Consider the following 25,023-nt stretch of genomic DNA (forward strand, 5'->3'; position numbering starts at 1 on the left):
TCAGGCTAAGACTGGCTGTTTGAGCTTGGAAGCCCAAAACAGAACTTGGCCATTTTGAACGATATCACTTTGAGTATTCTAACTGGTCCAGTTAATTCGTTTTATAGCTTGTGACTGGATTGAATAAATTTAGGTGCATCGCTTCATTGGCAATTCTTGTGGAAATAGACTCAAATTTTTACAAGGCTTACAAAATAGAACTGTTCCCAGATTCTGAGCACAGATAAGGAGACCATTTTGACTCCCACCAATAAGAATGGAGAATCTCTTATCAGGAAAGCCTCCCTCCCTGGATTCTCAAGAAGTTATTTCTCTTGAAACGTGTTAGATTCTCTCTAAAAATCAAACAAATGAAAAAAATATCTTTGGTTTTGGTTCAGAAGGGAGAAAGATCCCTTCTAATAGATTCTAAATTTTTGACTTAATTGATTTTCTTCTTACTACAGATGGTTGATCAGCAAGTATTGCCTTTTTTCGCAGTTTGAACTTCCAATATTCTAAGTTTGTTCCAACAGGACATAGAAGATTTAAGCCATTTTGAATTTTCTCTCATGAGATCTTAGGCAACACAAAATGTTTTGCTGAAATACTTTTGAAGCTCAAATTAAAACACATGTTCCATTTTACCCCATATTCCTCAGGGAATTAAATTATTGTTGATAACATCTGGTCATTCTTAAACTCTTGAAATTTCTTTGGAGGGAGGGATTTCCATGGAATAAAACTAACCACAAATTAAACTAAATTAAACAAAAATATGGTTTATTTTAAACAAATGAAGAGTGATAAAACTAAGGAGGAAAAAAATGCAGAAAGGAAAGAAAGATGACAATAAAGCGAATGGAGGAAAATTGATTCATTCTCACAATCGTAATAGCTCACTGCATTCATAAAACATGTTACTCTCCAGCCAAAAAATGCACTACGCAAATTATCTTCCTATTTGAATGCAAGGTTTATATTTATATAATGCATAAGGAAAAGGAATAGTTTCTAGAAATAGCTTTAAAAGGTTAGTTTCCTCTCGATGGTTCAAAACTATAAAAGAAGCAAAATAAAAATACAGAAATTATGAGTTCAATGTGTATAGTTCTGTTTTCATTTTTGTATTCTTATCTCTACATTTAAATGCTGGATGATTTTAATAATGTTACAATTGATACTCAAAGTATTAAAAAATTGAGGCCAATTAATGCCTCATTCCTGCACAACGTGTCACCACCAAACCTAATGCAGAATACCCAGTTTGCTTGTTAATTTCCAGATAACTGTTCCTGTCTCTTACACAGAACTTAATCAAAAACCAGTTTTCCTAGCATGGATGGCTAACTGGAAATTTAGCTTAATAAATCACCATCTCTTCAAGTCTTGTATTAATCAATATATTTTTGTCTGCATGAAAATCAATGGAAACTGGATATGTTTTTTTGTATTTGCAATGCGTGATACAGTGACTATAAAACAAAAAATCTTTCATGTGTTTCATCCTCAAATCAGTATTTGCCAATATACTCTGCAGCATTACAAATTATTAGAACAATTATTCCATCTATTTTTTTAAAAAAAATTAAATGTGCTTTACTTTTAAGCAAATAAGTTTGTAAGAATGCATTTTTAATGCATCATACAAATGCTTTGTTTATCAAATTATGGTAAACCCTGGCTTGCGTCCTGTGAATTGAAAATGTTCCAGAGAGGCAAGCAAATCATCTGTGAGTTCATAGAATACTCCAAGCACCCCTGGCAATCCTTTAAATGTCTATATGTAAAAATACAAATTTTGTGGAAAGTGCCACTCAATTATTTAGAGGGAAGGGAAACCTTTAGAAATTATCAAATAGTGGTATACTTGGAAGTTGTATAAATATGATGCCAATTATAATTCAACTAACATGATTGTTAAAATAATATTAAAATTACATAAAAACCACAATTTGGTGGGGTGTTTTTTTTAAAAAAGAACTATTGGATTAAGAAGATACAATAGTGAGTTTTTTTAGTAACTGAACATTCAGCTTCTTCATCTCATTTAAAAGAAAGTCAAGGTATTGCAAAAGAGTGTGTATGTGTGTGTGCGCGCGCGCGTGCACACACACATATACATAGAAACTAACCTGTGGCCCACCTAGATTCTTCATATGCCCACATAAAGGATGTAACAAAAGGCTATTCTAAAACAACTAGGAGGAAATTAGACAAGCATGCAGGTGTTCTCTGAGCATTACTTGACATCACATAATAAGGCAACGCCACGTAATATCCAATGTTCAGGGGGTTGGGTGGTCCGTAGGTCAACTGCAGCAATGTAATTCAGATCTGTCCGGAGTGGTTTTTTGTAGATTGGACATGAGTACAGGCGCGGATCCTTTGAGGCTAAGAAGAGGCAAAGAAGAAATGTTCATTTTTATAAGTTTAGGAGACAACTCAAATAAAATTTCAATCCATATAACTAGTTGAAATGTTCAACAAGAGTTTAAATGTAACCGTATTTTTCGGAGTATAAGGCGCACCAAGGTTTTGAAGAGGCAAATAATTTAAAAAAAGTTTTTGCACTCTGCAAACCTCCCAAAAATGGTCCATTTTTTTGTGAAAACTGGCCCGTTTCCCCCCCCCAAAAAAGGCATGAATAGCCCTTAGGAGGCTTGTAGAGTGTTCCTGGGGGAGGGGCAAAAACAAGCAAAAAATGGCCCATTTTTCACAAAAACAGGCCCATTTTTTTTTAAAAAAAGGGCATTAGGAAGCTTAGAGTGAGGGCTGGCGGGGCAAAAATGAGCAAAAATAGGCCATTTTTTGTTCATTTCTGCCCTCACCAGCCCCCAGGAGCTCTCTGAAAGCCTCCTACAAGCTATGCACGGTCATTTTGGTGAATGGGGCATGGTTTCGGGATGCAAAAATTGCTGTATTCCATGTATAAGATGCACCCAGGTTTTCAGCCTCTTTTTTGAGGGGAAAAAGGTGCGTCTTATACTCTGAAAAATACGGTAATAAGGATTCATGGTGGTGCAATGGTTGCAGTATTTCAGATTAACTCTGCTGACTGCCGACTGCAAGCCGTTCCGATTCTCACCGGCTCAAAGTTACTGAGCTTTCCATCCTTTCGAGGTTGGTAAAATGGGGATCCAGATTGTGGGGGCAATATGCTGACTCTGTAAGATGTTTAGAGAGAGGCTGTAAAGCACGTGAAGCAGTATATGAGTGCTAAGTTATCAAATCTTACCTTGGCCAAGGATAAGTTGTGAAACCACTTATAAAAAGACATTTAGGAAGATTAAAAGGAACTAAGGGAAGGTTTTGACAATACAGAATAAGGGGAGGGAAAGCTTTCTGAAAGACCTGAAATGGAACATGTATATGAGGAATCTTAATAGGTATTTTTAATGCGCCAAATTTATGACATACAACATCTTTGCATGTTACAAGCAAGTGAAAGGGCACAGCAATGGCAGAAATGCATTCCAATGTTCTGATTTCCTTAGTGAAATAAGCAATAAAATATACATAAAAGTATTTTTTAAAAAATATTGCCAAACTAGATTTGAATCAAAAGGTTTCTCTGTGTGAGTGAATAAAAACCGTTTAAACCTCCATGTCACTCCCTCCACCACTTCAACAGTTTCACTTCACAGGGAAGAAAGCATCAGACAATAACCTTAACACTCCAGGGAGACAGACAGAAAAGCAGATGCTCCTCCAGGAAATTGTACATCAAAGCAGATGGGAGTTTAAAAATTAAAGCAGCATGTTGAATTGGGTCCAGCATGTAACACGCAGGCATAATATGTTCTTCAAGTAGCTCAACTCTAATCAGCCTTTCGGGATAATTAAAATTTCTAGGCCATTTAAAAAAAGAAACATTTATACGCCAATACAGTAATTCAGTTGGGAGAGAACCATAATGTGGATAATTATTGTCAGGATATCTTTTGTCCAGGAAAGTTAATTATCAGCGTATCAGACCAAGGGCCCATCCATAGTCCAGTGGTAATATGCTTCCAGTGATGGGAGAAAAGGGTCCCAACAAGTCGTTGGGGGGGGGGAATGCTATTTCCCAACCTATCTTTTATCTCATCGCTGAGAGGCCAATAATGTTGCTGCTCTCAAAAAAAGTAATATGGATTTCTTGCAGGACAGGAATTGGTTTTACTCTTCCAAGCCAGATAAGTGACCTCCAGTGATTCCTCCTCAACACACTGGATTGTCAAGTCAGGTGGCCTTCTGTTACAATCGCTGGGAAAACACTACTTTCTGTCAGAACTCAAGGAACAGACGATATAGAGGCCACGTTGTCCATCGTTAAGTAATTGACATGTTGTGCCTTTGGAGATTCTCAAAATAATAATAATAAAAACCTCACCAGATGGAATGCTTTCACTTCTTCTTTTCCTTCGAGAGCCGTCTCCAACTATGTCAGCCTGGGGGGGCTGCCGCTGGTTAGAAGCGCTACCCTTGGGTCGATCAGGGACTTTGCGGTGTCCCTGCGACCAGCAAGGTTTTGTCTTCCCAGTCACCGTCTCTTCAGGACGGTTTAGGTCCTGCTGGACCGTCCAAGGGCAAAAGTGTCATCGGCGGACTCAGACTGTTGAGTCCGCACGATGTTCCGTCGCGACGTTGGCTCCTCCCTCCTGACTTTGGAGATTCTCAATGGTTCAGGTCACAGTTGCCCCAAAGGTGCTTTTCCAAAAGGCAACTGAACTGTCTTGGTATTTTCTTTGAAAACTCTTCACTTCTCATCCAAGAAACATCTGCAGTTCAGAAGTTGCCTTTTGGAAAAGCACCTCTGGACAATTGACATACTGTGTCTATCCAGCTGGGTGAATGAGCTCTTAAGTTGATAACCGATGTTGGAATAGCAATAGCAATAGCAATAGCAGTTAGACTTATATACCGCTTCATAGGGCTTTCAGCCCTCTCTAAGCGGTTTACAGAGTCAGCATATCGCCCCCAACAACAATCCGGGTCCTCATTTTACCCACCTCGGAAGGATGGAAGGCTGAGTCAACCCTGAGCCGGTGAGATTTGAACAGCCAAACTGCAGCACTGCAGTAGCTGAAGTAGCCTGCAGTGCTGCATTTAACCACTGCGCCACCTCGGCTCTTCAATCAGAATCAGAACGCTCACTCAGGCCTGTACTGGCAATGATGGATTACAAATCATCCAATGTTATTTGGAACAAACCTGGTTCCCTGAAACAGGAATGGAGCCCACTCCCCCTATCAACGTTGTTGATTACTAAGTTGCAGGTAGAGGATTTGCCGCTGAGGCCAACTGTCCGGCATGCCAACCTGATGACGCTTTTTGAAGATGTCTCCCACATGACACCTGTGCGGTGTATGGGTTGGACTATGGGGTGGGGTTAGCAAGGGGAGGGGATTGGGTCACATATATTGATATCTATGATTACGCGCGCCTTTGCCTCAGATCCTGCTTTGCTTAGCTGCTATCTACTCATGACCAGTAAAAGTACTCTTAATTCTGCAAAATGGAGTTGAGTGGTTTCTTTCTGGCTCACTGAGGGAGGTAGCTGTGACAAAGACCATGACTCTAAAAGTCTCTGACATGAAAAGTCTTGTGGGAAGCAACACCTGTACTCATCTTATTTCTTTCCTGGCACTGATCATCCATGCAATGGCAATTTTAAATGCTATGCTTAGAATCCAAGTAGAATAAGACCCATTCATATTTTGGACCATGCATGGCATTCTCAAGTGAGAAGGGTGTTTGTTGTGTCCCAGCAGGAGCCGTTGGAGCTGCCACCAGACTCCGACAGCGAGCAGCCCTATGAGTCGGCTCTGAAGGATGTGGAGGACCCTGGACAGGGTTCCGACTCTGAGCAGAGCATAGAGAGGCTAGTTGGCCACCAGGAGGCGCCTGAGCCTTGGACCGGTGGGGAGGAGACAAGGGAGAGGGACCCGGACATTAGCAGTGGGGAGGAGCCAAGGGAGTTGTTCCTGAATGTCTGGCACCAGAGAGCTATTAGGTGTAAAGAACAATTGCGCAGTTACAGGAGGTAATTGCACTCAGCTGGTGGTAATTAGGCTCCTCTCAGACTATAAAAGGACTGCTTGTGCACACACCCCTTTTGCAGGAGTCAACGCATTAACTAATGTTGGAAAACTGTAGTGTTAGCTTGTCTGTACTGGTTTGCTGCCAAGGACCTGTCTGTTAATAAATTCTGTAAAGTATCTTTGGCTCAGCGTGGTTTGGTGTGGGATGAGTGGGGTCAGAACAGGTGTTTATACATGTTTTCAATATATAAACCCTTCATATACCTGCAAATCAGCTTGATAGGCACTGCATCTAGGCAGTCATCAACAGGTAACTACAATTGACCCCCAACATTTCTGATGCTAAATGAAACATTTCTTAAGTGAACTTTGCCCCATTTTACAAGTTTTCTGGCCCTCGTTAAGTGAATCACTGCAGTCGTTAAGTTAGTGAATGAATCTGGCTTCCTCACGTGACTTTGCTTGTAAGAAAGGTGATCGCACGACCTGGGGAGATTGCAACCAACATAAGTATGAATCAGTTGCCAACCATTCGAATTTTGGTCACATGACCATGAGGATGCTACAATGGTTGTAAGTGTGAAAAACTACCATAAGTCGCTTTTTAATGCGTCATTGTAACTTTGAATGATAACTAAATGAACTGGTTGTAACTGTACAGTTGTCCAGAAGACGCTTTGCTCCTCATCCAAGAAGTTTGAAGAAGCTCTGAAGAGCTGAAGAAGCTTCTTGGATGAGAAGTGAAATGTCTTCAAAGAAAGTCCAGTTGCCTCTTGAAAAAGCACCTTTGGGACAACCCATGACCTGGAGGACTGAGAAGCTCCATAGACATTTCCCTGTACAGCAGGGGTGGGTTCCTGCCAGTTCTGACCTCTTCTATAGAAGAGGTTCCACAAATCTACCGTGCCGTTTAGAACCGGTTCCAGCTCCCTCCCCCTGCCCGTCCGCACATCATCAAGATGAAGAGCGAGAGGAGGAATTCTGGGAGTTGAAGTCCACAAGTCTTAAAGCTGTCAGGTTTGAACACCCCTGGGGTTTTTTTTCCTAAAGGGTTAGGGGTGCAAGGGTCTTGTAACTTGACATCTTTAAGACTTGCACACTTCAATGCCAGAGTTTCTGAGCCAACATTTTGGTTGCTAATCAAGAGCGTTGTTAAGTGAGTTTCACCACATTTTACAAGTTGGCCACGCCCACCCAGTCACATGGCTGGCAAGCCATGCCCACCCGGTCACATGGCTGGCAAGCTACTCCCACAAAGCAGGCCACACCTACAGAAGAGGTTCTAAAAAAAATGTGGAGCCCACCACTGCTGTACAGATATGTCTTACCAAAGTTAAACAAATAGATTTAACCAAATAAATGCTGGGGTCACAAATATAGAGCCGAGGTGGCGCAGTGGTTAAATGCAGCACTGCAGGCTACTTCAGCTGACTGCAGTTCTGCAGTTTGGCTGTTCAAATCTCACCGGCTCAGGGTTGACTCAGCCTTCCATCCTTCCGAGGTGGGTAAAATGAGGACCCGGATTGTTGTTGGGGGCAATATATGCTGACTCTGTAAACCGCTTAGAGAGGGCTGAAAGCCCTATGAAGCGGTATATAAGTCTAACTGCTATTGCTAACTGCTATTGCTACTGAAAGAAAAAAAAAGGGGGGGACTACAAAGCTTTGGGTTTTATTGCAGTTGCATTTATATCTTATGGGATTTTATTTCTCGAAAGAAAAAGGTTTCTGTTTCCAGGCCAACATTCTGAACCAAATCTCAGAAAGCAGAGCAACAGTCTGTCTCTCCAGCCCGCCGTTGAATTCTGACAGCTGTTTCCCCCTTCACGGATCCCAGAGCTTCTCCCCCTCACTTCTGAAGTTGGACTTTCAAGACTTTTGACTTGTTTGCTCAAGCAGATCCAAACTCTATACGTTCAGCTGTCAACAAGAGCACCTACACACCAAGTAACAACTTGTAGCCTTGTTTTAAAAAATCCTCACAAGTATAAAAAAACTGGGTTTAAGCTGATCGACATTTTAAAAAAAAAAAAAATCCATAATTTAAGTGGAAAGCAATCCTTTGCCACTGTGTTGGTTTTCCCCAGATGAAGAAATGTATTTTTTTTAATTCTCTTAACTCATGGGTTTCATTTGGTTTTTCACAGCAGGTCTCATCTAGCTTAAGTTGAAGTAGAAATGCATATTTTATTACAGTCTCCTCTTCATTGGCTAACCTACTTCAAGCTACTTCTGAGCATATAGTGGGGAGTGGGGGGAAAGCAGCATCCTTCTTTTTTACATATTATTTAGTCACTTTTATTCTCCCCCTGCCCGTCCGTACAGCCGAGGTGGCGCAGTGGTTAGGGTGCAGTACTGCAGGCCACTTCAGCTGACTGTTATCTGCAGTTCAGCGGTTCTAATCTCACCGGCTCAAGGTTGACTCAGCCTTCCATCCTTCCGAGGTGGGTGAAATAAGGACCCAGACTGTGGGGGCGATATGCTGACTCTGTAGAGCTGAGGTTGGCTGAGGTGGCACAGTGGTTAGGGTGCAGTACTGCAGGCCACTTCAGCTGACTTGTTATCTGCAGTTCAGCGGTTCTAATCTCACCGGCTCAAGGTTGACTCAGCCTTCCATCCTTCCGAGGTGGGTGAAATGAGGACCCGGACTGTGGGGGCAATGTGCTGACTCTGTAAACCGCTTAGAGAGGGCTGAAAGCCCTATGAAGCGGTATATAAGTCTAACTGCTATTGCTATTGCTATTCTGCCTAAAATGTAATTGCAAAATTGCAAAGTCAATCCTAAAGCTGGCCAAAGGAATGGTATAAAATAATTTCTATTGATCTGTTTAAATATAGGTATTGTTTCTATTGAGAAAGGAAATAAAAAAGGTGGGATTCAACCAACTGAGTTCTGCATCCCCATACATCTCTTTTTTTCTCTTTTTCTTTATTGTACAAGTGCATTCTAAATCTAATCAACGACAATTCAAGGCTAAAAGATCACATAGATGTAGCAGAACCAGCTTAACTTAGAAGTTGGACCTGGTGAAGGTTTCTTTTAACATAGAATAATTTAGGATTGCTTGCAGAGTCCAAGAACTGTGCCAATAAACCTTGCTTCCTGTGATTCCAAATGGTGATCATGGCTTAGCAGAGATTGTTTCAAATCAAACTAACATCCTCTTTTGAACACAATTCACCAACTTCTAACGCAACTTTATACTTTCTTAATATCCACAAAGCACATACGTTAGCATTGCTGTTGCTAGAAATACAAAAGCAAATACACTTTGCATATTACTAGGTAACATATTCAATAAGGAGTATTTTGATATCTCTGCTCCCAAAAGAGCAACTAGGAATAAAGCTTTTCGGGACCCTATATAAAAAAAATGGCAGCATTTGTTCTTCAAGGACTGATAAGAACAAGCATTTCCATTTAAAATCCAAACATTTTTCTTTCATGCCACAAAATCAATAGAATTCATGGCCTATTTTAAAGTGTGAAATACTCCCAAATCAGTGGTGGGATTCAAATAATTTAACAACCGGTTCTCTGCCCTAATGACCATCTGGGTAGGTGGGGCTCAGTGATCATGTGACTGGGTGGGCGTGGCCAACTCAAGGTCACTCAGGTCGATGGGCGCTTCGCCTTAGCTGTTACAATGTCATAAGGGTTAAACGGAGAGGAAGTTTCTGTAAGCAGGGCAATAAAGATGAGGCTATAAACAACACCAGAATGTTTCCTTCCTGCCTTCCTTACAGGATTAGCCCTGTAAAGTGGGGGGGGGGGAGAAGATTTCTTCCAAAAATCAGTTCTCTGAACTACTTAGAAAGTTACCAACCAGTTCTCCCGAATAGGTGCGAACCGGCTGAATCCCACCTGTCTTAACTGTATCATCAAAATCACATTCAATTTAATACTCACTGTTGTTTTCTGCATATATTCTTATCACGGGCATTGGTTCAAAGAGCACCTTGGGTTTAGATTCAATGAGTTTCATGTTCCTTTTGTCCCATCCAGCTCCTTCTAGGTAGAGGCCATACACATAGACCCCTTCAGAAGGAGGAGTTGAGACGTCGTCGTTCATCCACTTTGTGACCTCACTGCACAGAACTACACTGTCAAGTGCCCATCCCTTGTTTGCTCTTGTTATTTCCTGTTTCAAAGCAATGGATTAGATTAGATTAGATTTAATGAATTTATAGGCCGCCCCATCCCGAAGGACTCTGAGCGGCTTACAACAAATGCATTTTAAGAAGTAAAAAAGTTAAAAAGCGAGGAAACACAGATTTAAAAAAACCACATCATACACCCAGTCTAATCGGGGCTGGACCTCAATCATGAGGTCAACAGCCCGAGGCCTGCCGGAAAAGCCAGGTTTTAATAGCCTTTCGGAAGGCCATGAGAGTGGGTAGGGTCCGGATCTCTGGGGGTAGTTTGTTCCATAGGATTGGAGCGGCTACAGAGAAGGCCCTCCCCTGGGTAGTTGCCAGCCAACATTGTCTGGCTGACAGCACTCGGAGAAGGCCCACCCTGTGCGATCTTATCGGTCGTTGGGAGGTATGTGGCAGAAGACGGTCTCGCAGATACAGTTATGGAACAGTTAGACCAGAATTTCTGCCACCAAAGTTGTTTCAGAATAAAGAACCCAAAAACCAGAAAATACAATGGAGTCCCATATTTTCTTTTTCTCCTGAGATTTTCTAATTGTGTACCAATTTCTATAGTATGTAGACAAGTGAGACACAAATGTGCTTTTTCAAGAGGTAACTGGACTTTCTGTTTTTTCTTTGAAGACATTTCGTTTCTCATCAGTGGTGGGGTTCAAATAATTTAACCACCGGTTCTCTGCCCTAATGACTATCTGGGTAGGTGGGGCTCGGTGGTCATGTGACTGGGTGGGCGTGGCCAACTCAAGGTCACTCAGGTCGATGGGCGCTTCGCCTTAGCTGTTACAATGTAATAAGGGTTAACCGGAGAGACAGTTTCTGTAAGCAGGTCAATAAAGATTAGGCTAGAAACAACACCAGAATGTTTCCTTCCTGCCTTCCTTACAGGATTAGCCCTGCAAAGTGGAAAAAAAACAAAAGGAGATTTCTTCCAACAATCGGTTCTCTGAACCTCTTAGAAAGTTACCAACTGGTTCTCCTGAATAGGTGCGAACTGGCTGAATCCCACCACTGCTTCTCATCCAAGAAGATTCTTCAGCTGAAGAAGCTTCTTGGATGAGAAGCGAAATGTCTTCTAAGAAAAAACAGAAAGTCCAGTTGCTTCTTGAAAAAGCACCTTTGGGACAACCATGACCTGGATGACTGAGAATCCCCATAGACATATACAAGTGAGAACTAAACAAGGTTTGTTTTGGTTCCTTCAGGTCAATGATGACTTCTGACAACTGCCTGGTCAAGGCCCCGCAGTTTTCTTGGCAAGATTTTGGAAGTGGTTTGTCTTTGCTTACTTCTTAAGGCTGAGAGCAACTGACTGGTTCAAAGTCACCTAGGTGGCTTCATGCCCAGTCTCCCAGTTTGTAGACTGGTGACTCAACCAGCACACTAAATTGACTCTCTAACACCACTTCCATGGGTAGGTATACAAGTGAGCACTTTACTAATTGATACTTCTTTCATATTTCTTCTTTCTCTTTCTTTATAGATCCTCACTCAACTCATTACTCTCATCAGAGCCTTCTCTGTGGCTGCTCCGACCCTCTGGAACGAACTCCCCGTGGAGATTCGAACCCTCACCACCCTCCAGGCCTTCCGCAAAGCCCTTAAAACCTGGCTGTTCCGACAGGCCTGGGGCTAAAAAGCTTCTGCCCCCCCTTCTCGAATGGTATGGTTGTTGTGTGTTTTTAAATTGTGTACTGTTATGTTTGTTTTTTGTTTTTTTTACCCCCTGTCTGTACCCCTTCCCGACTAAATTGTGAGCCACCCTGAGTCCCCTTCGGGGAAAAGGGCGGCATATAAATGAAATCAATCAAACAATCAATCAATTACACACCATCTGATCAGTGTTTTTATTGCTCAGGAAACCAGCTGTAAGTTATATTAAAACCTAGTTTAGAAAGGTAACATTTTCTAGTTATCAAAAGCATCAGAAAGGTGGGACTGATTTAGAAAGATACTTTATAAAGGAGTCAAAAATTAATTGAAATTCAGAAGTCACAACTTTCTCTGAAAAATTACCAATGGAAACAGGTTTTCAAGTTTTGACTGCTAGAACATTTCCTTGTAACTCCTCTAACTTTCACTCTCCTTGTAAGGGGGAGGCCACCTGTCAGCCAGTTAATGTCTACATCCTCTTGTTAGCAAATTCCCTTTTCCCTTCCTAGAAATCCAAACACAGCAGGTTCTCTGTTTCTTATTATTTTAATCTACCAGAGAGGCAGCAAAAAACACCATGCAAAGGAGACATCTGAACAAAAGGAAGCTTTACAACTTGGACAATATTTTTAGCAGTGGAGTCCTCCCTGCAGAATAGGAATTAGGCAGGAGCCATGCACACAAAAACACACAGTTGTACAGAACAACTGACTGGCTGCTGGGAAACACAGAATACCAAATTAGGGAAGTTCCCTAGCATGATAGGAGTCGTTGGCAGCTGCCAGGAATCAGCTGGTTGCTGTGTTCCACTGTGAGCTATATAAACAGCTGGTGAGAGCCATTACAACCAGTTGCCCAAGTACAACAGGCAGTTTTATATATTTCATTTAGAAATGTCAGCTTGTCAAAATCATGGGTAAGAATAAAGTCTGGAATTTAAGATTTAGAATATTTCCCTGACAATATGGTAGATTTTTGCTCCTGGACTTTCAAAGACGATCTTTTCCTGCCATAATTTACTGTTGTGGCCCAGCAGGAGCCGTTGGAGCTGCCCCCAGACTCCGACAGTGAGGGGCCCTATGAGTCGGTTCTGGAGGATGTGGAGGACCCTGGACAGGGTTCCAAGTCCGAGCAGGGCACAGAGAGGCTGGTTGGCCACCAGGAGGCGCCTGAGCCTTGGACCAGTGGGGAGGAGACAAGGGAGTGTGATCCGGACGTCAGCAGTGAGTTGTTCCTGGATGCCCGGCACCGGAGAGCTAATAGGCGTCAGGAACAGTTGCGCAGTTACAGGAGGTAATTGCACTCAGCTGGTGGTAATTAGGCTCCTCTCCAGACTATAAAAGGAATGCTTGTGCACAGGCCCCTTTTGCAGAAGTCAACGCAGGAACTAATGTTGGAGAACAGTATTGTGAGCTTGGCAGGCTGGATTGCTGCCAAGGGTTATCTGTGCTGGTTTGCTGCCAAGGATCTGTCTGTCTGTTAATAAATCCCGTAAAGCATCTTTGGCTCGGCGTGCGTTGGTGTGGGACGAGGGGGGTCAGAACAATTTACTATTGACTTAAGCTCTCTCAAGCCTAGTATAATATTTGCAGGGTAGTAAAAGAAGAAGACTGGGACACCCTGTTCCTGTTTATCACAATCATAAAATGAAAAAAAAAAACAAGTTAAAGAAAAGTGAGGTCCAATCCCAGCCCTACTTTTCTTCGGGAAGGCAAAGGCAACTCCATTCGCTTTCCTGAAAATAGATGACATCTCCAGCATGTATTCATTTCAGATAAAAATCAAAACAAGTGGATAGAATTGTAGAGCAATCGGATATTTCACCTGTCTCATTGCAGTTAAAAAGCCCTGGGGGTTGAAGAATCCTGTCATCCAAAAGCAATTTGGTCGCTTCTCGAAAATCCAAGAATGAAATTGCCGGTTTCTTTCCAGAAGTTCAGTAAACCAAAAACCCAGGGTGCTAGAAGCCCAAGATGCCTGGAAACAGAGAAAATAACATGGTACAAGAAACTACGCTGTACAATGCTTCGAAACTTTTTTTTTTTGTAAAAAAATTTTTTTATTTATTTTCAAAACAAACATACAACTCCTCCTTCTTTACATACTGTAGAAAGTGTATCAGCTGGTTACAAAAGGCTTTCGTGCATCTCTTCCACCGTCATCAAATATAATTCATATTAACTCTAATATCTTAACTCAAATATTTATTATATTAACATCATCATACCTCCACTTTTATTTGACTATGATTATTTAAACGTCCTTCATCATAAAATATACCAAGATTTAATACATAAGCACATACTGGCATTTCATTTACTTATCTATAAAATCCTCCATTAACATTAAATCCTCATATCCTGTTTTAGCTAAACATCCATAATATTTGATACCAAAATTTTCTAAACCTCCATGTATATAATTTATTATCATTATCCTTTCTTTATTTAACTATATCCTATATCATAACATTTCCCCCCTATTAGTTAAAACTTGACTGTATCTAATTTTGTTTTTTATTATTATTGTTATTAATAATCTTTATATATAGTCCAAAAATATTTCTAACCTTCCCTGCTCACATCCAATTATTACTTATCATAACAGCTCAACATTGTATACATTACTATCATTATCAATTTTTATTTAACTATACCTATTACCACTGGATTTAACTACGTTTAGCTAATTTTGAATTATACTCTTCCATCTATCAACCTGTATCTCTCAAAACTTGGGTGTTGAAGAAGCAAAAGTAAACTGCATTTGTTTCAGAAGATTCATATCTTCAGAAGATTCAGAAGATCCATATTAAAGACAAGATGTCAGAGAAAAAAGTAACTAGAATCGTCCTCCTTGTATGAAGGAACATTCAATCAAGTTAGCTTTTGGTCCTTTCCCACCCAAATTTGAGGTAGCACATGGCAAGTGGATCAAGTTACTCTTATAAAACATTACTGTTGGATGCAGATCATTATGCTGCTCGTGGGTAAATGCATTTTTTAGACAAAAGAGAAGTCCCAGTAGACTCTGCAATACAATTAGTCCAGTGGTGGGTTTCAAAAATTGTTTGAACTTACTCTGCGGGTGTGGCCTCCTTTGTGGGAGTGGCTTGCCGCCCATGTGACCGGATGGGAGTGGCTTGCCACCCATGTGACCGGATGGGAGTGGCTTGCCACCCATGTGACTGGATATGAAGATGCCGACGACACTTGTCAGAACCACCTTCAATTACCTCACACACAGCACTGGCATGCCTTAAGAATATGATGTAAACTTGTTTTTTAAAAGGCATCTTTGGTTTGCGTTAAAACAACTTCAACACACGCAATGTTCTGATTGCACCACAAACGCAGTAGTCATCCTTACCTTTCACAGAGGCACTGAGTTTTATAAATATGAGCATGATAGTGTAGAATAATCATATCCAAGGACCAGTGGTGGGTTTCAAAAAATTTTGGAGCCTCTTCTGTAGGTGTGGCCTGCTTTCCGGGTCCACTGGTGGAACCCCTTCTAACCGGTTCGGTATATTTGATGAACCGGTTCTACTGAATAGGTGCGAACTGGTAGGAACCCACTTGTGAATTAGTCCCCAACTTACAACAGCTCATTTAGTGACTGTTCAAAGTTACTACAACACTGAAAAAGTGACTTATGACTGTTTCTCACACACATGACCAAGGGAATCCGTGCATCAAAATTTGGACACTTGGAAACTGATTCATATTTATAATGGTTGCCTTTTGCGACCTTTCCACAAGCAAAGCCAATGGGGAAGTCAGATTCATTTAGCAACCATGTTACTAACTTAACAACTGCAGTGATTCATTTAACAACTGCAGCAAGATAGGTTTAAAAAGGGGGCAAAAAAGTCACTTAACAAATGTTTCACTTAGCAACAGAAATTGTGGGCTCTACTGTGGTTGTAAATCGAGGACTACCTGTACCAGAGGTGGGTTCCTACCAGTTCGCACTTATTCGGTAGGACCGGTTGGTCAAATCTACCGAACCGGTTAGAAGAGGTTCCAACAGTGGACCCGGAAAGCAGGCCACACCTACAGAAGAGCTTCCAAAACTTTTTGAAACCCACCACTGTACTAAATTGATAAGACAGAAATGGCATGGAGAAATTACTACATGAGACATCCTTCCTATACACATGGCCTAGAAATTTCCCACTGGGGTGTCAAATAAACATATGAGAACAAGCCTTCAATTACAAGGAATCAATTAATTAAAAGTAATTATGTAGGCGTGTTTAGATGCTTTGACCATGTCATAACTGGATTAGGGGAGTTAATTCAGAAGAATGATGCTCTAACATTATTTTCCTTCTAATGAAACAATTCATTTCATTTCATTTCATTTATTGAATTTCTAAGCCGCCCAATCCCGAAGGACTCCGGGCGGCTTACAGAAATGAAAAATATTTTAAAAAATTTAAAACAATAAGACACAACAAAATTAAAAAGAAGCATAACATGCACCCAATCAAGGGGGGGGGCTGGACCTCAATCAAGAGGTCAACAGCCCCAGGACTGCCGGAAAAGCCAGGTTTTAATAGCTTTACGGAAGGCCATGAGAGTGGGTAGGGCCCGGGTCTCTGGGGGTAGCTCGTTCCATAGGGCCAGAGCGGCAACAGAGAAGGCCCTACTCCGAGGCATGACCAGCCGGCATTGTCCCGCAGAAGGCACCCGGAGAAGGCCCATCCTGTGCGATCTTATTGGTCTTAGGGAGGTATGCGGCAGAAGACGGTCTCGCAGGTATCCAAGTCCTAGGCCATGTTCAAGAATACCAACCTTTCTCCAGCGCTCTGGAATCCGTGCATCATACATACAATCCAGAGCATCCCTGAGATTCTCGTTCATGATTATGGTTCCATCAATGGCCAGTTTAAGATCTGTCAAAGTGTTTCGCACCAGAGCAATAATCCTTTGCATCCTGTCAATTTCCTGTCGCAGAAAGATGTTCATCGGCTGGAATGGTCCCATTTGCTGAAGCCTTTCCTTTACCTAACATGAGACAGAGAAGATTTAGATATAATGCCAGTTAGTATGCTGACTACCATGTCCACAAGGCTACTGACTTCTATAAAATTCTATGCAGAAGAAATGAAATTGGGGGGGGGGTAGATGTTTTTTCCGTGACCTGTCAAAAGCGCGGACGGCAAAAGCGTGATCGACAAAATCGCGCCTTTGACATCATCACAGCGCGACGAAAAAGATCGAAAAATTCAAATAAAAATTAATAAAAATTAAATTAAAGCAAGCCGATTCACATAAAGGTAAGGGTTAGGTTTAGGTTTAGGGTTAGGGTTAGGTTAAGGGTTAGGGTTAGGGTTAGCTTTAGAGCGTTAGCGTTAGCGTTAGCGTTAGGTTAAGGGTTAGTGTTAGGTTTTTCGTTACTTTAACGGTTAGGTTTAGGGTTAGGTTTAGGGTTAGGTTTAGGGTTAGGTTAAGAGTTAGGTTTAGGGTTAGGTTTAGGGTTAGGTTTGGGGGGCTTAGGGTAAGGTTTTCGCTTTATTTTTACATTTTGGAACTTTTTCGTCGCGCTGTGATGACGTCACAGCGCGCTTTTGTCGAGCGCGATTTTGTCCTACGCGCTTTTGTGGTGGAACCGTTTTTTCCAAAGTGGCATGGAGCATGAACTCTTTGAACACTAAAATCATGTAAAAGAAGCTTGCCTTTAAAAAAAAAATCTCTGTATCAGTTAGGGGATAAAAGTATTTGAAAATAAATGCAAGTATAAAAAATGGTATTATATTTAGAGGTTTAATGTATCCGTAATTCTCTATGGAAAAACAAAAAAAATTGCAGAAAGCTTTGCAATGTAAAGATTGCATAAATCTAATTATAAACATAAATACCAAGTCAAACCAAATAAGCGATCAAATATACTTTAGTGTATTTGCATGCAAGAGCCAGATTGGTGCAGGCTAGAAACTAGGGGAATATGAGGTCTAGTTTTAGGCATGAAGCCAGTTGGGTGGCACAGTGGTTAGAGTGCTGTACTGCAGCCACTTCAGCTGACTGTTATCTGCAGTTCGGCGGTTCAAATCTCACCGGCTCAGGGTTGACTCAGCCTTCCATCCTTCCGAGGTGGGTGAAATGAGGACCCAAACTGTGGGGGGTGATATGCTGACTCTGTAAACCGCTTAGAGAGGGCTGAAAGCCCTATGAAGCGGTATATAAGTCGAACTGCTATTGCTATTGCTAATCCAAGTTCTCCACTCTCTGTCCTAGGAAGAAGGCAATGGCAAACTCATTCGGAAAAAACTTGCCAATAAAACTATAGTGACATGTCCAGGCAGCCTCCAAGAATCAAACAGAACTGAATGGGGAGTGGGGCAATACTACATATGCAGATCACATTAATCAGGAAGGCTGAGCAAACTACTCATTTTGTTATTCATTTGGATTTATTTTTCTCTCATTCACTGTGTTCCACTCGCAAGGGACATGGAAGGCACACCTGGCTCACACATTGCAAGTAGCCATTAGGTCCCCAAATGCAATCAAACATTTCTTTTATACAGGTGGAGGTCAGTTTGTACCTGCTGCCTTAAAACATTTTGAGGCCAAAACATTGGCGCAAATTCTTTACGGGGCACAAACAGGAATCCTTGCAAAGAGAGACTTGCTAGAAACCATAGAAACTAAATTCCTGTGAGCCATCTTAGCCGCACCCAATGGAACTCCATTTGCCCAGTTTAAGAATTGAGACAGGCATGCCTCAAATTCAGGTAAGAGCCTGGAAGATGAGGATCATTTATTGGCTTAAAATGCATTTCTTTCCAGAGGGACTGTCCCCACTAGTGTTGACTGACAATTTCCCATCCCCCTGGAAACAGGCAATTGATCACAAGCTGGGCTCTTATGGGCTCTCACCATTATTCTTAATGTCCCTAGGCTTTGAGCAAGCAGAGCATAGAATGAGGGACATGGAGTTCCAAGAAGAACCAAATAGGTTGCCTCTCCACAGTAGGGACAGAATCAAACCGGGTGTGTGGGAATCGGCAAGATATCTAAATGACCCGATCTTTCCAAAACAAAGGATAGCTTTCTTCAGAGCCAGATTTAACATTCTTCCTTCAGCACTCCTCCAGGGCAGGTATAAGAGAACACCTATAGCCGAACGGGTTTGTATATGTGGTAAAGGAGAAGTGGAAGATAATTCACATGTTCTATTACACTGTGAGCTATACAGAGTTTATAGGTCTGTACATATTCTCCCCTTATTTATTTATTTTTTGCTTTTTTAATAAGCAAATTTCCTTTTTTTATAAGCAAATTTCCTTTTTTTAAGAGCAAATATCTTTCAGTTGACCTTTTTTGTTGATTTCATTATTTGGACATCTGTATATTTTATCATTTATCTCTTCCAATGAAATCAAAGAAATATTGCAGGCCACTTCAGCTGACTGTTAGCTGCAGTTCGGCGGTTCAAATCTCACCGGCTCAAGGTTGACTCAGCCTTCCATCCTTCCGAAGTGGGTGAAATGAGGACCCAGATTGTTAGGGGCAATATGCTGACTCTGTAAACCACTTAGACAGGGCTGAAAGCCCTATGAAGCGGTACATAAGTCTAACTGCTATTGCTATTTAACGGGCTGTTTCTCTCCATTTTGGAATTGACCTCTTTTGTCATAAGCGCACCACATGCCTCTTTGTTATTTGGCTTTACTTATATAATATCTCAGTTAGAAGTATACTGAAAAGTATTATTTTTGGAAAAGTGGGATTAAGAAAAGGGTTAGGCAACGTGAAAACCAATTCCAATGCAGCCAATGCTTCCTGTCGCAAGATTTTATGAACTTACTTCAAAAGGCACGTAATCTGCAGGTAGCTTCTCCAGCATATCATCCGCTAGCCTGGCCACTACAACCTCTCGTGTTTCCCCACTTCCGCTAGAGCTATCTTTGGGCTGGATGCTGAGGATGGTATCTAGCACATCTTTTGCCAGTTTGCTCTGGTAAGTAATATCAGCATTGGGATGCAGGCCAAAGACTTCTGGAGTATCATAAGCAGGCAAGCCCTGTGCATAAAGCAGATATAATCTCTTATTACCTTGTGATCAGAGGGACGGCCAGTACATTTTTATTAATAAACCTAGCAGAGTAATATAGAGATTCTTCTAAAGTTACTGGTGGAAATGAATATAAAAAACGGTGGCAATAGCAAACTTTTTTTTTAAATAAAAAAACCATATCAGCATCAGAGAGTGTGCAGCAAAAACTGAGAGGGATAAAAATCCCTATTTTAATGCATTATTGATTGCGGGTTTAACATTGAAACCCCTGAAAAGATAACAGCACACTGGAATCTAAAAGAATATTTGTAATGTATACAGTATGTGTGTGTATGTGTGCATCTAGTGTGTGTGCATAGTGTGTTTGTGTATACATATTGTATACATATACAGTACATATATAATAAATGTTTATAAATGTGCCTTTATGTGTTTGTGTACACACACACACAGACACACACACACACACAAACACACAGAGAGAAGACAGACAGACAGACAGATATAGATATAGATATAGATGATATAGATGATATATAGATATAGATATATAGATATAGATAGATAGAGATAGAGATAGAGATAGAGATAGAGATAGAGATAGAGATAGAGATAGAGATAGAGATAGAGATAGAGATAGAGATAGAGATAGAGATAGAGATAGAGATAGAGATAGATATAGATATAGATATAGATATAGATAGATATAGATATAGATATAGATATATGTAGATGTATAGATGTATAGAGATATAGATATAGATGATATAGATATAGATGATATAGATATAGATGATATAGATATAGATATAGATATAGATATAGATATAGATATAGATATAGATATAGATATAGATATAGATATAGATATAGATATAGATATAGATATAGATATAGATATAGATATAGATATAGATATAGATATAGATATAGATATAGATATAGATGATATAGATATAGATATAGATATAGATATAGATATAGATATAGATATAGATATAGATATAGATATAGATATAGATATAGATATAGATATAGATATAGATATAGATATAGATATAGATAGATATAGATATAGATATAGATATAGATATAGATATAGATATAGATATATATATATCTTTTAAAAGATAATATCAACGAATAGTAAGATTTCAGAGCATTTTTCATTTATACAATACGTTTCAGGAAATTATTACATAAGGTGAAAGAATAATTATCTAACAACACTTGTACAGTGCTTTGAAGTACAGGTAATAGTTCAGTTTAATTGTAACCCTGATACCATATCCTTTATTTATTTATATACATATTTTAAACTGCTCATCAGCATATTCTATTTTGTCATGGTAACAGCATCATTCTGCCACTCCCTTTACATTGTTATGATTTTAATATTAAAAAGAAATTATTTGTCACTGACATCAAGACAAAAGCAATTTTTAAATCAAGAATTTCCAAATGTTCACAAATGTCTTATTTACTCGTATCTCCGAGGCTCTGAGGCAGTAGCTCAATCTACCTACATAGCACATTATTAATTCCTCAGTTCCTTCCATATTTTGGTATGAATTTATTTACATTAAAGTATCCTTCGTATATATCTTCAGAGTTCTTGTCTGCAAATTCTGTACAGGAAGCTTGATTAAGGAGGAAGTATACTAGTGCAATGACCTTGTGAATGAAGAAAGCTTTTGATTTATTAACTTCAGCCTAGCCTTAAATTTCCTTTTATTTGCTAATGATAACAAACCTGTATGTAGTGCAGGTACTGATCCACTGCAGTACACTTGGGTATATTGTATCCTTTGTAAAATGAAAAGTCTTGGCTGAACATGTTTTCACTGAACCACACTTTAGCAAATGTGTTAAGGAGCCTTTTGTCATAGTCGTCTGTAACCCTTCCACCATACTGAATTTCCCCAATCATATAACGAACAGTGTTCCAGGACACACCCTGAAAAAGATTTTTAAAAAAATATATGGTATGTTCATGCAACCGTATACTAAAATAAATGTATATCAACCAATCAGAATAGAGGTGGAAGGGACCTTGAAGGTACTCTCCTAGAAGTCCACGTGCATATGAAAGACCTGAAAATTCCTAGGCATATATTATCTTATTCTGAACTAGAGTAAAAATGTGACCTGACAAAAGCACGCCCAACAACAGTGTGCCGACAAAAACGCGGCGATAAAACCAGGGCGTCAATAGTGTGCCCACAAATGCGCGCCCACAAAAGAGCGCCGACAGAAGCGCCATTACAGTTAAGGTAAGGGTCGGTGAACCGGTTAAGTGAAGGATTAGGGTAAGGGTAAGGTTAAGGGTTAGGGTTAGGTTTAGGGTTAGGTTCAGGGTTAGGTTTAGGGTTAGAGTAAGGTTAGGTTTAGGGTTAGGTTTAGGGTTAGGTTCAGGGTTAGGTTTAGGGTTAGGGTAAGAGTTTGGTTTAGGGTTAGGTTTAGAGTTAGGTTTAGGGTTAGGTTTGGGGTTAGGTTTAGGGTTAGGGTTAGGGTAAGAGTTTGGTTTAGGGTTAGGTTCAGGGTTAGGTTTAGGGTTAGGGTAAGAGTTTGGTTTAGGGTTAGGTTCAGGGTTAGGTTTAGGGTTAGGTTTACGGTAGGGTAAGAATTTGGTTTAGGGTTAGGTTTAGGGTTAGGGTAAGAGTTTGGTTTAGGGTTAGGTTCAGGGTTAGGTTTAGGGTTAGGTTTAGGGTAAGAGTTTGGTTTAGGGTTAGGTTCAGGGTTAGGTTTAGGGTTAGGGTAAGAGTTTGGTTTAGGGTTAGGTTTAGGGTTAGGTTCAGGATTAGGTTTAGGGTTAGGGTAAGAGTTTGGGTTAGGGTTAGGTTCAGGGTTAGGTTTAGGGTTAGGTTTAGGGTTAGGGTTAGGGTTAGGTTAGGGTTAGGGTTAGGGTTAGGGTTACCTTTAGGGTTAGGTTTAGAGTGCGCTTCTGTCGGCGCGCTGTTGTCGGCGCGCTTCTGTGTTAATTCTTCGGCGCAATTTCAAACTTGCACTTTTGTCCCCGCGGTTTTGTCAGGCACGGTTTTGTAGGTGAACTAAGTAAAAATCGTTCCATTATCAAATTGGAATCCTCCCCCAATTTATTTTCCTATCCCTGTCTCTTGTTTTTAGCTGTCTCCTTTCTCTTCCAACAGCATATTATAGCCATCCAATATACATTACATCTGGTATCAGGACATCCATCCTCACCTCTAAATCTAATCTAGTGAATTTAATGGCTGTCTAACATTAAAGGTTAATTGAGTATATTACATTGAGTGAAGATTGGTTGACAACATTGTAAATTATTTCAAGTTTCATAGAAGCTGCTAGAGATTTATTTCCAGTCAATTAGTGTCAATTAACCTTTTTGATGTCCATGTCATCCAAGTGGTTCTGGACAAACTGTACTGTGGCATTGAAATCGGCTTGGTTGAATTCATAAGGAATATTCCATCCCAGAGGTCCAAATTTCCTTCTCTCTTGAACAGTGGAGTGAAGGAAGGCTACAGCATACAACATTGGCTTCCATTGTACCATATTGCTGATGTCCAAGAGATCTTGATTCACACCTGTAACAAAGTCATTGACCATTATAAACAAACTTTCCTATAAAGCCCTTAACGAAAAGCTTTCTTATTTTGTTTTAGCTTTCTGGAACTGCATTTTTCTTCTGCAATTCCCATTTAATCATAACTTCAACTAACACTTGAAAAGAATAGCCATACATAAGTATTGTGGCCCAGCAGGAGCCGTTGGAGCTGCCACCAGACTCCGACAGCGAGGAACCCTATGAGTCGGCCCTGGAGGATGTAGAGGACCCTGGACAGGGTTCCAACTCTGAGCAGGGCGCAGAGAGACTGGTTGGCCACCAGGTGGCGCCTTATATCAGTGGGGAGACAAGGGAGAGTGATCCAGAAACCAATAGTGAGTTGTTCCGGGATGCACGCCGTCGAAGGGCTACTCGGCGTCAAGAACAATTACATAATTACAGGAGGTAATTACGTGCAGCTGGTGGTCATTAGGCTCATCTCCAGATTATAAAAGAGACTGCTTGTGCCACGCCCTTCTTGCAGAAGTCAACGCTTTGACTAAAGAGAAACAAACTTGGCAAGCTGGATTGCTGCCAGAGTTTGTCTGAATTGCTGCCATAGTTTGGCGGCCTTGCTGCCAAGGTCCTTATCTGTTTGTTTACTTGGCTTTCAGCCACCAAGAGTCTGAACTTGTTATTAAAGGACATTCTCATTTAAGCTTGTCTCGGCATTCGTTACTGGACAGAGGAGGGGGTCAGAACACATAAGTATCAAAACAAATTCTCTAAACCAATCCCAAATCTTGAAGAAATAGAGTCGCAGTGGGGCTGTGGTTAGAATGCAGAATTGCAGGCTAATTCAGCTGATTGCCTGGAGTTTAATCCTGACCGGCAAGATCCAGATTATTGGAGACTATATGCTGACTCTGTAAAATTGCTTAGAGAGGGCTGTAAAGCACTGGGAAACAGTATATAAGTCTAAGTGCTATTGCTATTGCTAATAATATACATGAATGAAAACACTCAGTGAAAAAATTTAATGTTCTGACGAAAATGACGGTAATCATTTTCAATAGTTGAGCAGACATGCCTGACTCAATAATTTACTGATTATCAAATGATTATCCAGCTATTTATAGACATAGTCATCTGCAACTTTATCGTATATTTAATATATGTTTAAAGTAGAAAATCCAGTACAAACTGATTGATCAAAATACCCCAAGCACTCTTAAGATCATTCAAAGCTACGTGATTTTGTCTTGCTGAAAACTGAATAAAATATTCAATTTTATGGGGAACATTTATCAAATATCTGTTTGAGGCAGAGGTGGGCTCCTACCAGTTTGCACCTATTCGGTAGAACCGGTTCGTCAAATCTACCAAACCGGTTAGAAGAGGTTCCACCAGTGGACCCGGAAAGCAGGCCACACCTACAGAAGAAGTTCCAAAAAATTTTGAAACCCACCACTGGTCCTTGGATATGATTATTCTACACTATTCATGCTCATATTTATAAACCTCAGTGCCTCTGTGAAAGGTAAGGATGACTACTGCGTTTGTGGTGCAATCAGAGCATTGCGTGTGTTGAAGTTGTTTTAACGCAAACCAAAGATGCCTTTTAAAAAACAAGTTTGCATCCTATTCTTATGCATGC

At 40.6% G+C, this 25,023-nt stretch overlaps 1 protein-coding gene across 2 annotated transcripts in view; it reads right to left on the reverse strand.

Annotated features, from left to right (window-relative positions):
• Window positions 1-745: 745 nt before the first annotated feature.
• Window positions 746-25,023, reverse strand: part of DNAH5 (dynein axonemal heavy chain 5) — a 202,374-nt gene continuing 178,096 nt past the window's right edge. For both annotated transcript variants that reach the window (XM_087721975.1, XM_087721976.1), the window contains exons 73-79: window positions 23,201-23,406; window positions 21,594-21,797; window positions 19,631-19,846; window positions 16,612-16,824; window positions 13,637-13,789; window positions 9,915-10,146; window positions 746-2,373 (exon numbers count right to left, since the gene is read on the reverse strand). In XM_087721975.1, coding sequence (XP_087578101.1) covers window positions 2,222-2,373; window positions 9,915-10,146; window positions 13,637-13,789; window positions 16,612-16,824; window positions 19,631-19,846; window positions 21,594-21,797; window positions 23,201-23,406 — 1,376 coding nt within the window. In that variant the 3' untranslated portion in view covers window positions 746-2,221. The remainder of the gene's footprint in view (window positions 2,374-9,914; window positions 10,147-13,636; window positions 13,790-16,611; window positions 16,825-19,630; window positions 19,847-21,593; window positions 21,798-23,200; window positions 23,407-25,023) is intronic.

The sequence above is a fragment of the Thamnophis sirtalis genome, unplaced genomic scaffold (genome assembly GCF_051295495.1).
Source record: "Thamnophis sirtalis isolate CommonGarterSnake01/CBP01778 unplaced genomic scaffold, rThaSir2_p1.2 scaffold_8, whole genome shotgun sequence".
NCBI classification, from domain to species: domain Eukaryota; kingdom Metazoa; phylum Chordata; class Lepidosauria; order Squamata; family Natricidae; genus Thamnophis; species Thamnophis sirtalis.